At 42.0% G+C, this 15,061-nt stretch overlaps 1 protein-coding gene across 2 annotated transcripts in view; it reads right to left on the bottom strand.

Annotated features, from left to right (window-relative positions):
- Positions 1 to 15,061, bottom strand: part of BTRC (beta-transducin repeat containing E3 ubiquitin protein ligase) — a 417,532-nt gene that overhangs the window by 23,714 nt on the left and 378,757 nt on the right. For both annotated transcript variants that reach the window (XM_030202848.1, XM_030202849.1), the window contains 3 exons: positions 12,546 to 12,664; positions 10,930 to 11,040; positions 3,884 to 3,962 (listed from right to left, as the gene is read on the bottom strand). In XM_030202848.1, coding sequence (XP_030058708.1) covers positions 3,884 to 3,962; positions 10,930 to 11,040; positions 12,546 to 12,664 — 309 coding nt within the window. The remainder of the gene's footprint in view (positions 1 to 3,883; positions 3,963 to 10,929; positions 11,041 to 12,545; positions 12,665 to 15,061) is intronic.

The following is a 15,061-nucleotide window of genomic DNA, read 5'->3' as shown; positions in this document are numbered from 1 at the left end:
GACCAGGAAGGCGTCCAAAGAAGCTCACTCCAGTAATACTATGCCACCAATAACCTGGAATCTGGATAGCCTGCAGGGAACCATCAGTGGTCACACTGCCAACCAGAGGTAGTGACACAAAAAAGCACTAAATCACACAGGTCACCTCAGACAGCTTCAAAGTGACAACGCAGTCCACACTCACAGGAAAGCTGAACCTCACCCAACACACGGTAAGTCCTCCGCTCTTCTCAGAGCATCCCTTGGGTTTAAAACACTGAGCGATGGAAGACAGGGGAGCCTGGAGGCTACTGAAGACTCACTCTACAGCATAAGAGAACCAGACGTAAATATCATAACAGCCCGACAGGACATCCTTGGAATATTCCCCTCAGCACCAAACATTCAGAAGCAAACTCTCTCTCGCAGACAACCAAGAAGGGAGGGAGGTAGAGGACTTGAATCCCATGAGAAAAAGAAAACAGCTGCTCCACCATACAACACTGGGAACCTCAGCCCATGCACCAAAAAGACAGGGAGGCAATGACTGGACTATAGCAATAAAGAAAGTATTCCATGTATTCCCCGTGCGGGAAATGAATAAGTCCTCCACAGAAAAACATCCTGCGAGATCGCAGGTAGACCCCCCCCCCCCCCCCCCCCCAGACAGGCAGTACTGCAGCAGGGCTAGACCCCCAATTCCATATCTAAGCAATGTGGAGGGGAAAGGGCAAAGAGAAAGCTCACTACAGTGAGATCAAATAACCGCTGTAATAGCACCTATATGTGCTCTGAAGGAAAAAATGGCCGCGGCAGGCTGAAAAGTGACAGAGTCCTAGAGGGCACTGAAAAGAAACCCAGCTTACGTTTCCCATGAAGACAAACGGCGCGGGTCCAAACAGAAGAACAGGCACCTCAGCATCGGGAAAATAATTTCTCCTACCCCAGCCAAACACCGTTTGCAGTACGGACGCTGACTGAAAACCATAAGAATTTAGGGTAACACTCACCACAGTGCTAAGCATGGAGATGCCAGTACCTCTGGCAAGTCAGTCAGATGTCCTGGTCTGTGTTGTATCTTCTCCTTTTAATTTTTCTCCTCACTGGGGTGACATCACCGGTTCTGCTGTTTGCGGTGTCTTTTGTGCAGGTTCATGTGGTATTGAACGTTTGATGTTGCCGCCAGCTCTCTGAGGCATGTTTTCCCAGTTTCTCACCCTCTGCAGGAAACAGCTACAGCCTACTACTACTACTATTATTTAGCATTTCTATAGCGCTACAAGGCGTACGCAGCGCTGCACAAACATAAAGAAAGACAGTCCCTGCTCAAACAGCTTACAATCTAATAGACAAAAAATAAAGTAAGCAAATCAAATCAATTAATGTGTACGGGAAGGAAGAGAGGAGGGTAGGTGGAGGCGAGTGGTTACGAGTCAAAAGCAATGTTAAAGAGGTGGGCTTTCAGTCTAGATTTAAAGGTGGCCAAGGATGGGGCAAGACGTAGGGGCTCAGGAAGTTTATTCCAGGTGTAGGGTGCAGCGAGACAGAAGGCGCGAAGTCTGGAGTTGGCAGTAGTGGAGAAGGGAACAGATAAGAAGGATTTATCCATGGAGCGGAGTACACGGGAAGGGGTGTAGGGAAGGACGAGTGTGGAGAGATACTGGGGAGCAGCAGAGTGAGTACATTTATAAGTTAGTAGAAGAAGTTTGAACAGGATGCGTAAAACGGATAGGGAGCCAGTGAAGCGACTTGAGGAGAGGGGTAGTATGAGTAAAGCGACCCTGGCGGAGGACGAGACGGGCAGCAGAGTTTTGAACCAATTGGAGAGGGGAGAGGTGACTAAGTGGGAGGCCAGCAAGAAGCAGATTGCAGTAGTCTAAACGAGAGGTGACAAGGGTGTGGATGAGGGTTTTGGTAGAGTGCTCGGAAAGAAAGGGGCGGATTTTACGGATGTTGTAAAGAAAAACGACAGGTCTTGGCGATCTGCTGGATATAAGCAGAGAAGGAGAGAGAAGAGTCAAAGATGACCCCAAGGTTTCGAGCTGAGGAGACAGGGAGAATGAGAGAGCCATCAACAGAAATAGAAAATGGGGGGAGTGGGGAGGTGGGTTTGGGGGGAAAATGAGAAGCTCGGTTTTGGTCATGTTTAATTTCAGGTGGCGTTGAGACATCCAGACAGCAATGTCAGACAAGCACGCTGAAACTTTGGTTTGGATGCAAGGTGAGATATCAGGGGTAGAAAGATAGATTTGGGAGTCATCAGCATAGAGATGGTAGGAAAAGCCATGGGATGAGATTAATGAACCAAGGGAAGAAGTGTAGATAGAAAAGAGGAGGGGACCAAGAACAGAACCCTGAGGTACGCTGACAGGCAGAGGGATAGAAGTAGAAGAGGATCCACCAGAGTGAACACTGAAGGTGCGGAGGGAGAGGTAGGAAGAGAACCAGGAAAGGACAGAGCCCTGGAATCCAAGTGAGGACAGGGTATCGAGGAGTATGCTGTGATCGACAGTGTCAAAAGCAGCGGAAAGATCAAGAAGAATGAGGATAGAATAGAGACCTCTGGATTTAGCCAGTAATAGGTCATTGGAGACTTTAGTAAGCGCAGTTTCGGTTGAGTGGAGAGGGCGAAAACCAGATTGTAGTGGGTCAAGAATAGCATGTGAGGAGAGAAAATCAATACCAGGAAAGGCTAGTGTAGAGTCAACAATCCTCCCTTTTCTAGGTGTTTTTTTTGTGAGGAAGGAGAAGGGAGGAAAGGGCAGGAAAGGGGAGAAGGGTGGGGGAGGGACCTGGGGTGACCAGCGGGCACATTTTCAAAGCACTTAGCCTTCCAAAGTTCCATAGAAACCTATGGAACTTTGGAAGGCTAAGTGCTTTGAAAATGTGCCTCCAGGTGTACAGCCTAAAGCTGGCACCACTCAGCCAGACACCCCTAAGCTCTAGCGAACTGAGAGACACAGAACAGGAGCCACAATCAGATGAGACCAGGAACTTGTGAGAGACTGTCCATCTGCCTGCTGGAGATAGATAATACTGACTGGCTAGAGAGCATCCCATCCCATAAGGCAGTGCAACTCTCTATCTCCACCTGCTGGTAGATTGATACAACCTACCCACAAGTACCTGGATTCATCTGCTGCTGATGCTAAGGAAACATCTTTTTAGTACAGCTTTATAAGCTGTACAGGAGTTTCTCAATACAGTAAAGGTATTGCAAGAGAATTTGAAAAGTATAAACTATATAATATGGAGTATCTCTGACAGATACAGAATTTATCATTTCAGTAGCATGTAAATTATATCCAAAATATATGAAGATGGTCAAAAATGGCTTTTCTCATGGAAGCCAAAAATAATTTTTATATCACATAAAACCTTATATAAGTTTTGTTACAAAATACATTTCAGATCAAAAACATTTTGCCAGTTGACACTATTTTCAGAGTATAAATCTATACTTTTCATACTTAATTTAATTTCCTACATCAGTCTTCACAAATTTTCTTTAAATTAAGGAAATCAACAGCTAAGACCACTAATGTCATCCATTCCTTCCCACCAAAATTTGGATGAAGGGGATAGGGCATGGGGGCATCCTCACTGAGGTCTGCTGCAGTTCACTAATGCACTACTGCACACCTACCAAAACGTGATGTCAACTACATACATGCCCATTCCCTCAACAACTGTGCCTAAGACATTTGCCTTTTGGCATCATCTATCACCATGAGAGGAGATGGTGGGCTGGGGGAAATTCTTGTGCCCCTCCAAGTTGTGCCCAGTGTGGCCGCACTGCAAACATAGCCCTTGATATGTATATAAACACATACACTTAGCTCCAAACTATACAAAAAGCTCAAGATTCTGTTAACATTATTTTTGCATTTGTCAAAACACTTACTACCAGGGTCCGTAAACAGAGGGTTCCTGCTGGTGCACGAGGGTCAAGGGCAGCAACCAGATCCCACACTTTAATTTTTCTAAGAAACAAAGAGACAGGGTTCTCAGAAAGACCAGAGGAGTTTTATAAGGTTACAGACCAATAACATTAACAAGACAAGCTCATGGAAAAATATATAGACCTTGATGCTTTTGAGACTTGGCTCTCACATTTTGTCTTGTGTAAAGCTTGCAGATCTTAAAGTAAATGGTTAACATAAAAATGAATTGCATAAAAACAGGTGACTGAAGGTTTAAATCTGGTGGAATCATCAACAAAAATAAAAATGGGTTTTCTCTACAAAGTCTATTTTATAAGATATCATACTCACTCAAAAGGACAGAATGAACTATTCTCACTGTTTATGACATATTTATCTCCCTGAATTATTTTAGATCCCCTCACATTCTACAGTGTTAAATCAATCACTGGTCCTGTTAGACAAATCTGATACCTAGCTACCACTGTGGATTGACAGCAGCACAATATCCTAACTGCCTTGAGTTCAACAGCTGTTTGTTCACCACAGATCAAAAGTTTAATGGTCTCAAGGAACAAAACTTGACAGTGAGTTTCTTCTACTGTCTATTCAGATCAAAACAAAGGAAAGTCCAGAAAAACTCCACTTTATTTAAAGGTCAATATGCATTCATGGATGTACATTACGCTTCTTGGTAGGGGTTTATTCTAGCTCTAAACTACATTACTGAAATAAAGCTAGTTTTATTTTTATTTGGACTGTGCTTTAATTGCTTGACATACAGTCCTGGGGTCCCTACCTCCTTTTGTGAACCATGACCTCTATCTTTGTTCTTGTGTTGTTCTAGAAATTGCATATTCAGACCTAGTGCAAAAATAATTTACAACAGAAACGTGTTATCTCAGAAAGAACTGAGAAGACAAATAGAGTACTCAACCTTCAAGCTCATAAATTGTTAGCAGTATCCTTGAGTTGTGATTATGGCCTTGGCTATCCCTGGTGAGTCAGAACTAGAGTGGGAAAAAAGGGCTCTGCACTGTGGCACCATAGTTTAGAGGATGTGTGGAGAAGCAGTAACATTGGAGGAGTAGCCCGGTGGTTAGTGCAGCAGCCTGAGAACCCGGGGGAACTGGGTTCAATTCCCACTGCAGCTCCTTGTGATTTGGGGCAAGCATAGAATCTTGCTACTATCTGGGATTCCGCCATGTACCTGTGACCTAGATTGGCCACTGTTGGAAACTGAATATTAGGCTAGATGGACCACTGGTATGACTAATCCTATGTTCACTTAACTCCACTGCTACATAAGTACCTGTATATAATATGTAAACTCCTTTCACTGTAACCACAGAAAAGTGGTACATCAAATCCCATCCCCTTTCCCTTGCTATAGGGATAGTAAAGCTACTTTCAGGCTCTTCTGCACCATGGACAACAGAGGAATTACTGCAAAGCGGGCCACAGGACTCAAAAGCATATGCCTCCCTTCCTCCAAATGTTGGCTTACTGCTTCAGAGCACAAACAATGGGCATGAGTGCCTCTGTGTGTGTCTGGGGTGGGGGGAGATGTAGAAAACAGAAGTACTGTGCATACTTTTAGTCTCACAGTCTGCTCTGCACTAATTCCATCACTGTCCATGCTGCAGGAAGAGCTAGAAAGTAAGTAGCATTGAGTGCTGCTGGTTCTAATTCCTGGGTTGACTATCCAATGTTGGAATTGAAGATTACTATGGCTATGTGGCAAAGACTGGTGGACAGGGGAGGGGTTAGAGAGGCATGGCAGAAAAATGGAGGGGGAAAACAGGGATGGAGAAAACTGTGAGATAGAAAATGGATAAGTGAGTGATAGGAAGGGAGGAGGGAAGAGAGAGGTGTAAAGGTGTGGAGAGGGGGTGAGGATAGAAGAAAAAGGAGGACTGTAAGGAGAAGAATCATAGTAAGGGAGAAGGGGAGGGAAGAAAAGATGAGAAAGGGGTGTGTGTAGGGAGGAAGAGAATACAAACGAAAGAAGGGGAGATATGAGAGCAAACTGGGTGAGAGAGCAGAAAAGCACAAACTCAGGGACTGGGAAACTGGGAGAATGGATGAGGGTTATGAGTAGGGATATGCTAGATAGGCTGGAGGACAGGAGTCAGGATGCAAAAAGCTGGAGAGCTGAAGGTCAATAGAAAGGGATAGGGGGCTGAGAAAAAGAAGAGAGACAAAACAAAGGGTCAGATCTATAAAGGGAGTGGGAGAGAATGGCAGGGCTGGCTTAAGGGGCAAGCCAGTGAGGGTGCGTCAAGTGGATCATTTTATAGCCAGATGGGCATAGATCATTTACTACTGGGTCATCTTTATTACGCAACCAGTTCTTGGTTATGAGGGCTAGGCCTAGGTATTCCTCTTCTATCCATGACCTCAACAGCTCTTTTTTATTATCGGGATCAGTATAAATGAGTCTCGTTCAATAGTCTCACATTTAATCTTTATCAAGTGGTGTTTAGTATTGTAGGTTCCGTGTTCCACTTAGGTGCATTTCTTCTATGTGAGGAGGTTAGGTATCTATGAGATGGAGTTATGTTGATTTTATCTAGGGAACCATTGTCAGTCTCTATGGTGGGGTGGTGGCTTCTCAGACGGCGGTTGGTGATTGGGAGCATCTGTAATCTATCTTGTGGATCTTGGTACCAAGCTCTTACATTTAGTGACCAGGCTATGAGTAGAAAAAGAATGAAGTACCTTTTTAGGGTCCCTATTATGACAGGAGAGTCCAGCAATAACGAGGCTGGGATGGTGAGATCATTGGGTGTCTGAGTGCTAGTGGTAAGGTCTGGGAGGCCTCTCTTGGTTCAGTTGTAGAATTGGTGCACGCACTCATGCTGCAGGAGAAACTGCCTGCTTTTTCTGGATTCCGATGCCTGCATCACGCTGCGCTGGAAGCTCACAGTCTCTTCAGATGGGACCTGAGGAGCAATCGCCTCCGTAGATACTGATCAGAGCTGCAAGTGGGGCCACAAGTGCATACATGGTGCCCTATGGGTGCCCTTGCGCTGCGGGAAATCCACCTGTTCCTTCTGGGCTCCGAGGCCCTGGTTTCACTGCGGTAGAACTGACTCATGCTGCAGTCCTCATGCTGCCGGAGAACCACCTGCTCCTTCCAGACTCCAAGGCCTGGGTCACGATATGCATCTTTTACCTAATCCTTCTGTGATCCAGGTCGTACTGAGTTCTTACGCTGTGGGAGAGCTGCCTGCTCCTTCCAAGCTGTGAGGTCCTGCTTGTGCTATGCCATGAGTGGTAGGCTCATGTGAAACGAGTACTTAACAGCATGGCTCCGATTATCTTAGCCCATTTACAACATTACCACACCAGAATTCCCAGTCAGGTGCTAGAAATTACCTACTATTACACCTACCCCACTGTAAAGGCATAAGATTTAAGTCCATCCATGACTCAGGTTTCCCCTATCTTGCATCTAAAATGTGGAAGTCATTACTGTTAGCCGTAAGAAAAATAACAAACTATCTATACTTCTGCAAGATCCTTAAAGCATCCCTGTATCTTGCAGGCAACGGTTAGCCCATCAAGCGCAGGCTAATATATGCAGCATGTTCTTTACACTGCAATGATTATACGTTTAAATCTACTGAAACTTAAATAGGTCTTAAGACGATGTTTCTATGTTTTGTTTCCATGAATACTTTGTTAGGCTCCTGTACTATGCATATTCCCTAGTTTCACTGTAATCTATTGTTTCATATACTTACCCTAGTTACATTGTATTTACTGTTTTTATGTAATCATTTCTGTTACACCATAAGTCACATTGACCTGAACGATTACTTGGACAATGTGGGGTGAAAGAACAAATAAGTAAAATGTAGAGCTGATAGGACTGTATGTGGGAAATAAGCATAAAGCTCTGGAAAGCCTTCCTCCCAAAAGACTCTAGTCTGAGCATCCTTTCATGGGGGCACCGAAGCATGGGTCTTGGAGATTCTGGCCCTTTTGAGAGCAGATTTGACCATCATGAAATGATAAGGAAGCTACTGCTTCTCAAATCTGGGAGCCTTCTGGACTCTGTACATACAGTCTGCCTTCTTAAATATAGGCTGCACATAAAGAGGGGTCTCTCAATTCTTCATCTAAGCTGCCCTAAGGATACTGTGGGAGGGGAATCATAGTCAAGGATGTCTAACATCTTGGCCCTGGGCTTCTCCTTGATTTCCAATTTAAATGGGATGGACTCAGACAGCTCTCTTAAAAAGGTGATAAAGGAGAGCTCCTCTGGGGGAGATTGTCTCCTTTCCTGCTATGGGGAGGGGTCTGAAGAAAGACCAAGGGACCCTCCTCAGAGAGGTCCTCTGGTTTGCATTAGATGCCCAAGAGCGGTCTGTATCAGACTCAGCAAAGTTCTCTTCATGAGAAGTCTGAGTCTGTTCCCACCTCAGACTGCTGGACTCATGGCTCGACTCTGGGCAGGAGCATCGAGGGATGGACCCACTCCTGGAGACTCTGTGTGTGTGTGTGTATGTGTGTGTGTGTGTGTGTGTGTGGGGCTTCCTCCCCCGATAGGCTAGAAAGGAGCACCAGTTTGGCTGGCGCTGGTTCCAATAGGACACTGGTGTCAACAAATGGCCAACAGGCAAGGCATGAGCCTCCAGGATCAATTGGGGAGGCACCATGGCTGTCACCAACACCCTTGACCTGGTTACGTAGAAAAGATGATTCAGTAGTAAATATCTATGACCACCTGGCTATAAAATAATCCACTTGATGCGGACCACAAAAAACGGGGGAGGGGGGAATGGGGAGTAGTGATCATCTATAGATCTTACTTAAATCTGAAACTGATCTCAGAGCACATAATGCCCTCCTTAGAAATCTCCACATGCACTTTCCGGGACACATCATACCAGGGCCAACTATGCTTCATCCTGTTCTACTGACCACTGGGCAGCTTCTGGAGACACTCTTTGGAAGCAGGGATTGGTAAAGGCTGGGTCAGTGGAGGTGCGTCCCTCTCAATACTGATGTTTCTTGTGTCCTGGCAATGCTTGTGTCCCAGAGCTCTGGGGACTGTTCATCGAGGAGCTCCGATGTTGGTGCTTGCTTATACTCGGTGCCTAACATTGGGATCTCTCAGTGCAAAGAAGATCAAATCCTTGCATGACCTAGGTGTTGGGTTTGAAGCTCCTTGGCCTGGACAGGCACTATCAATCACTAATGCCAAGGCATGTGGAGACCTCCTTGGTGCTGGTGCATCCCCAGTGTCTGACGCAGCTCCAAGAGCCACAGAGACTGATGCCTCCAATGCCTATGCTGATGGACTGGGCTCAGATGAGTCAAAAATTCTCTCACACAAGACTTCATGATGATTTTGAATCCTTCTCTGCATTTGAGAACAGAGTTTATAATTGGTGAGTCCAAGGCATGGCAAACATCAGTTGTGGGGGTCAGTCATAGGCATGACCTTGCTGAACTGAGAACACTTCTTAAAAACTAGTAGGAGTTTTTAATGACATTGGTGGAAAAACAACCAAAGTGGAATCAAATGGATCAATGATTTAAAAAAAAAAAAAAAAAAAGTTAAGTCCTGGCCAGAAAGCTCAGGCCTAAGCAGGCCGTTGAGCTGAGGAAGAAGAAGGGAAACTTAAACAGAATGAAAAACTAAAAGAACCACAGGGGACAAATATAAGAACAGAGAGGGAATTGGTCCCTTGCTACTCATGCAAAAAAAAAGTTGAACAGGCAAGAAAGGCTGCAAAGGGAAAAAATAGACGCACTGAGAAGAGTGTTGAGGAGAGCACTGAAAGCTGTCTTCTCAGATCCGCATATAGAAGACGACTGCTGGTCCTGCATGACTGAAGCAGGTGGGAAAGCGCACATGCTCATGCACTGTCGTAGCTGCCAAAGACTTCTAGAAACTTTAGAAAATAGGGCAACATCCGCAGTGGGGATCTGTCGGTGATGTCACCCAATATGTGGTAAATGATGCCCTGCTTGTTCTCGAAAAAATGCTCTATACAAATATTCCACAATGGAAGCATTGTTTATGATGTTTTAGAGCTGCGTCCTCATCCACATGCTGTTCCTACAACCTTTTTGGTGCTTTTATCATTGATCACATTGTGCTTTAATCTTTTTGTTTTTGAAGATCAAATTTTTCAACAACTATTGGGAGTAGCTATGGGGGCGACTTTTGCTCCCACCATAGCAAATCATTTTATGGGGGATTTTGAAGTCAAATGGTTTACTCCTCAATATATTTTCCTTCTGTTTTGATTTGATGTCAGTACATAGACAATATTTTTATACTGTGGACTGGGTCTGAAGTGGATTTTTTTTTCAATTTGTTCAGTATTTGAATGGTTGTCATACCACTATTAAATTTGAAGCACCGCATAATTTTTCTACCATTACCTTTTCCAGATGTGAAGATTGATCTAGTGGATGGCCAATTTAAATTGAAGGTATTTACTAACCTATGGATCCTAATACAATTTTGCATTATGATAGTATGCATGCGTAGAATTTTCCTGTTCTGATGAGATAAGTAACTATTCTTCAGATTTTTTCCATTGATAAGGTTTCTTTTTTTTTTGGGGGGGGGGGGGGGGAGGAATTGGAATTTGCATTTAAAGGGTATTGTGGGACAATAGCATGGACACAACTGTTTACATTTTCAGAATAGACACTGTTGTTTAAACTGTATTTGTGCTTGCTGGGTGTCTTACACCATTTTGTATTTTTGTTGTTGTATGATTTATTTTTTGTTGTATGATTTATTTTTTGTTGTATGATTGTAAATGTTCAATTGTTTTCCCTCAATTTTTGGTTAAAGTTTATAGCTGATTGTTTCAGTGTGTAATTCACGCAGTCAGCTGTGTACTTTAAGCAGAATATTTCTGTTCTTGGTATGGCAGAATTTGGACCCTTCCCCTCTTCCTTCCCTCAAAAAAAGGTGCTCCACTGCCCCAAAGTAGGGGGCCTTAGAGTAGTTTCTTACAAACAAAAAGGGATTTGAGACACATGAAAGCCTCACCCATCATATGCCCCGCTGACTATTCTCTTGTTATCGAAACGTATACATCGTACCAGTTCTTCATGACCTTCTAGAACTCGTAAACATGCTCCACATTCTATATCCCATAACCTGGAAAAGATCATAGAGAAGAAAATGAGGATCTACTTATTTAATGAGATCTAATCCACAAAAGAATCTTAAAATGTTCCATGGAAAACAGAATTAAGGTTTCCAACTACAATGATGTCTTTAAAGAAGAAGAAGTAAAAAAAAAAGCATTTTTTAAGTCAGGAAAATGTAGCTGGCTTAATTTAACAGCAGCAGCACTAGACATTTGCATGTTCTTATAGGAAAAAAGGCTCCATGTAAAATATCACTCTTCAAATAAGAAATATGCATCTTAGGCTTGACTTGCACTGTTTAAATGTAATGAACGACACTATAACCAAATTCAAAAATGAACTTTTATAGTCAGAGCAATTTAACCAGTCAAAACAGCTGCTAACCAGTTAAATAGTGCTTAACCGGCTACCAACTGATATTCAATGGGGGGATAACTGGTTATCCCCTGCTGAATATCCCTGGTTAGCAGCTAGCCAGTTGTATCACGCTATCAGCCTATTTTTAAACCAGGTTTTCACGGCCATATTTGGCTGTGTGAAAACTTAACATATCTTTTGCTGGTTTAAAGATAACTGGCTAAGTCTGAATATTGACTTAGTTGGTTATCTTTAAACTGGCCAAAAAATAAACCAGACATTCAATGCCGGTCACCGGAAATGGTCCGGCATTGAATATCCAGGCTTAGACCAAACCGTGGGAGCTAGCCAATCTAACTCCTGTGGTCCGAATATTGGCCTCAGCATTTTTTGTTGTAGTTTTGAAAAACAGACCTAAGTTTATATATTTATAAAACACTACTAGACTGTCTTCCTCGACCGCCATTCAAAGTTGTTCACAATTGAAGGGCTTATTTCCAAAATCTAAGTTCAATGCAATTAATATGGCGTTAGCGGGTTTTAGACATAAGCGCTTCAATTTCTAATCAACTTTTCCATAAGTTCAAAGCAGAAAATTAAATAAGACAAGTCAATTATATAGTAAATGTAAAATATTACCATGACACTATATTAAAATAGGAACAAAACTGATTAACATTTCTAAGCAAATAAAAAAACAAAACAATGATGGACCTAAAAAGTCAAAACTGTTAAACTGAAAAGCAAAATGCATAATTAAATTTTACTTATTTAAAATGCCTTATATACCACAATCCCTGGAAAAAAGTTTGATCAATGCTGGTTGAGTGGCTTTTGCTAAATGGATTGCAGCAAGTATATAAAATAAAATAACTACAATTCAATCAATGGCAATTATTGCATAGTAAACAGTTTTAAGCAATGATATATAAAAATGTATATATTAAAACCAGAGAAAAACCCAATGTGAACCTTACCATACCAATTATTCAGACACCTAAGGAATTTTAGATAAAAGGCCATCATTGTGTCTGCATAAAATATGTTATTTTACAATATAACTTGAATATTGTATCAATCCTGAAAATAATATCTATTTGTAGACCTGAATTTCTGAAGTTGGTAAGTTCAAACTCCACCGACTTTGCTTCTCACCTGATAGTGTTATCTGAAGAACCACTCACTACAAGTCTATCTCTGTACTGCAGGCAAGCGATGCCTCGTTTATGGCCATTTAAGGTTCGTACAAACTCGCATGTGCTAGTGGTCCATACCTGTTATTTAGAAAAGGGAGTGAGAAGTTGCTATCAATATACTATTAATAAAATAGTTCTCAGATAAAAATATTTGAAAAATTTACATATGATTCAACTCTTAGTTGTATGTTAAAGCCACTTGACAAGCTAAATTCTTGAAAATATCAATTGCTTGTTTCTCATCTTCTTTTGCTTTCCCTTTTAAGACAGTTCTGGGTCTTCTTTCGCTTCTAGTATTTGTTTCTAATAGTTTTACACTTTTTGAGAATAAAAAGTATGCACCTTTAATTAAGACCAGGCCACTTGTTGCTAGAATGCTTCCGCTGTTGTGATATATGGTGGTGAATCCCCCCACCCACCCCATTTCTCCTATTATTGCAAATGTCAGACTGAATGATTGCTACTCTTTAAACAAAATGTAATAATGTATTAGACAAAAGGAACCTGAGTAAACACATAACAGTTTATAAATTATTACTTCATTTACTTAAGTTATCCAGCACCCATATCACCCATGTGAAAAAGTAACTTCCCCCTAAACTTAATAACTAGTTGCACCACCTTTAGCAGCAATCATTGCATCAAAATTCTTCCTGTAATTTGTTATCAGTCTTTCACATTGCTGTGCCCACTCTTCTTTGAATCAAACACATTCGTAGGTTTTTGGTGCGTGAACTGCTCAGTTTAGAACCCACCACAGCATCTCTACTGGGTTCAAATCAGGATTCTAATTTTGTTTCTCCTCAGCCATTCAGATGTAAACTTGCTGTTGTGTTTTGTATCATTGTCTTGCTGCATAACCCAATTATGCTTCAGTTGACAGTTGACCGGAAATTCTCCTTAAAGAATTTTCTGGTACAATATAGAATTCGTGGTTCCTTCAATAATGGCAAGGTTTCCAGGTCCTGAGGCAGCAAAGCATTGCCACACCATAACACTTATTACCACCATGTTTGACGGTTGGTATGATGTTCTTACTGTTGAATGCTTTACTACTTGCTTTTTGTCAGACATAATGGGACCAAGGTTGTCCAAAGTTCCACTTTTGACTCATCTGTCCACAAACATTATCCCAAAAGGCTGGGGTTCATCTAGGTGTGTTTTTGCAAATGTGAGACGAGCACTGATGTTATTCTTAGATAGCAGTGGTTTCTGCCTTTCTACTCTCCCATGAATTCCATTTTTGCCTGACCTTAGCTGAGGCTGGAGAAGCCTGCAGTTCTTTCTATGTTGTTCTGGGAAGTTTTGAGACTTTCTGGATAAGCTGTTGCTGTGCCCTAGTGATTTTAGTAAGCCGACCACTCCTGGGAAGACTCACCACTGTTCCATGTCTTCTCCATTTGGAGATAATGGCTTTCACGGTGGTTCAGTGGAGTCCCAGAGCTTTATAAATGGCTTTGTAACCCTTTCCAGTCTGATATCTTTCACCAACATTTTATTTTTCTCATCTCTTCTGGAATTTCCTTTGATGAAAGCATAGTGTTCTTGAAAAGCTTTGGGGTGACTACTTCACTCTCATGGTAAAGTTCAATACATAGCGAGGTTTAGATTCAACAGGCCTGGCTGCAATCAAGCCTGTGTTCAATCAGCTGAACCTAATTATCAATTACAGTTTGTTGAACTGGTTGACTAAGTAGCAAAGGGGGCAGTTACTTTTTCATAAGTGATATAATTGTATTTTATTTATTTACTTCTATTCCACCTTTAATGTAAATTGCAAAGTGGATTACAATAGACTTCTACATTCAGAAGGAGCTTACGTGCAACTTGAAACAATATTGAAAGAGAATGACACCATGAAATATTATAAAGGTTGGATAACTTTGTTCCTTAAATAAATGAAGCAATAATTTAAAAATTGTGTTATGTGTTTACTTAGGTTCCCTTTGTCTAATACTGCATTTTTTTCAAAGCTCAGAAATTATTTAGTGTGACATATGCAATAAGGGAACCCAAGAAAGGGGGGGGGGGGCTGTTTCATATTGCTGTATTCAAGCTTTACAAGAACTAGTGTTATAGACCACATGGTCCTCTAATTCTACTGCATTCAGATTCATGAAGGTAGGAATTGCTAAGTAGGAGGAGCTGCCAAATGCTTCAAAATATAATATGTCAGTGGTCTGACCCTAACATTGAATGGTGGTTCCCTGGGAAGTTAGTAATGTACTTAATCCATCATTGACAATAAAGGCCAGTGCAGCTGCTGTGAATAACCCCCACTGGCAAAAAATTATTGCTTCAGACCTTCATCAGTGAGGAAATGAAGATGCCGGGACAGTCATTTTAAGAAGGGGTTTTCAAAGATGTAAATAAAGGTGAAACAATTCTTGCATTAATAGAAGGTACATGTGTTTTCAGAAATTGTGGTAGTTCTGGTCTTTCATTGAAAAAGGAGATCAAACTGAAAATGAGGTA

This window comes from Microcaecilia unicolor, chromosome 5 (genome assembly GCF_901765095.1).
Source record: "Microcaecilia unicolor chromosome 5, aMicUni1.1, whole genome shotgun sequence".
Taxonomy (NCBI): domain Eukaryota; kingdom Metazoa; phylum Chordata; class Amphibia; order Gymnophiona; family Siphonopidae; genus Microcaecilia; species Microcaecilia unicolor.
The sequence above is the reverse complement of the archived record's forward strand: the minus strand, read 5'-3'. Positions and strand labels throughout refer to the sequence as shown.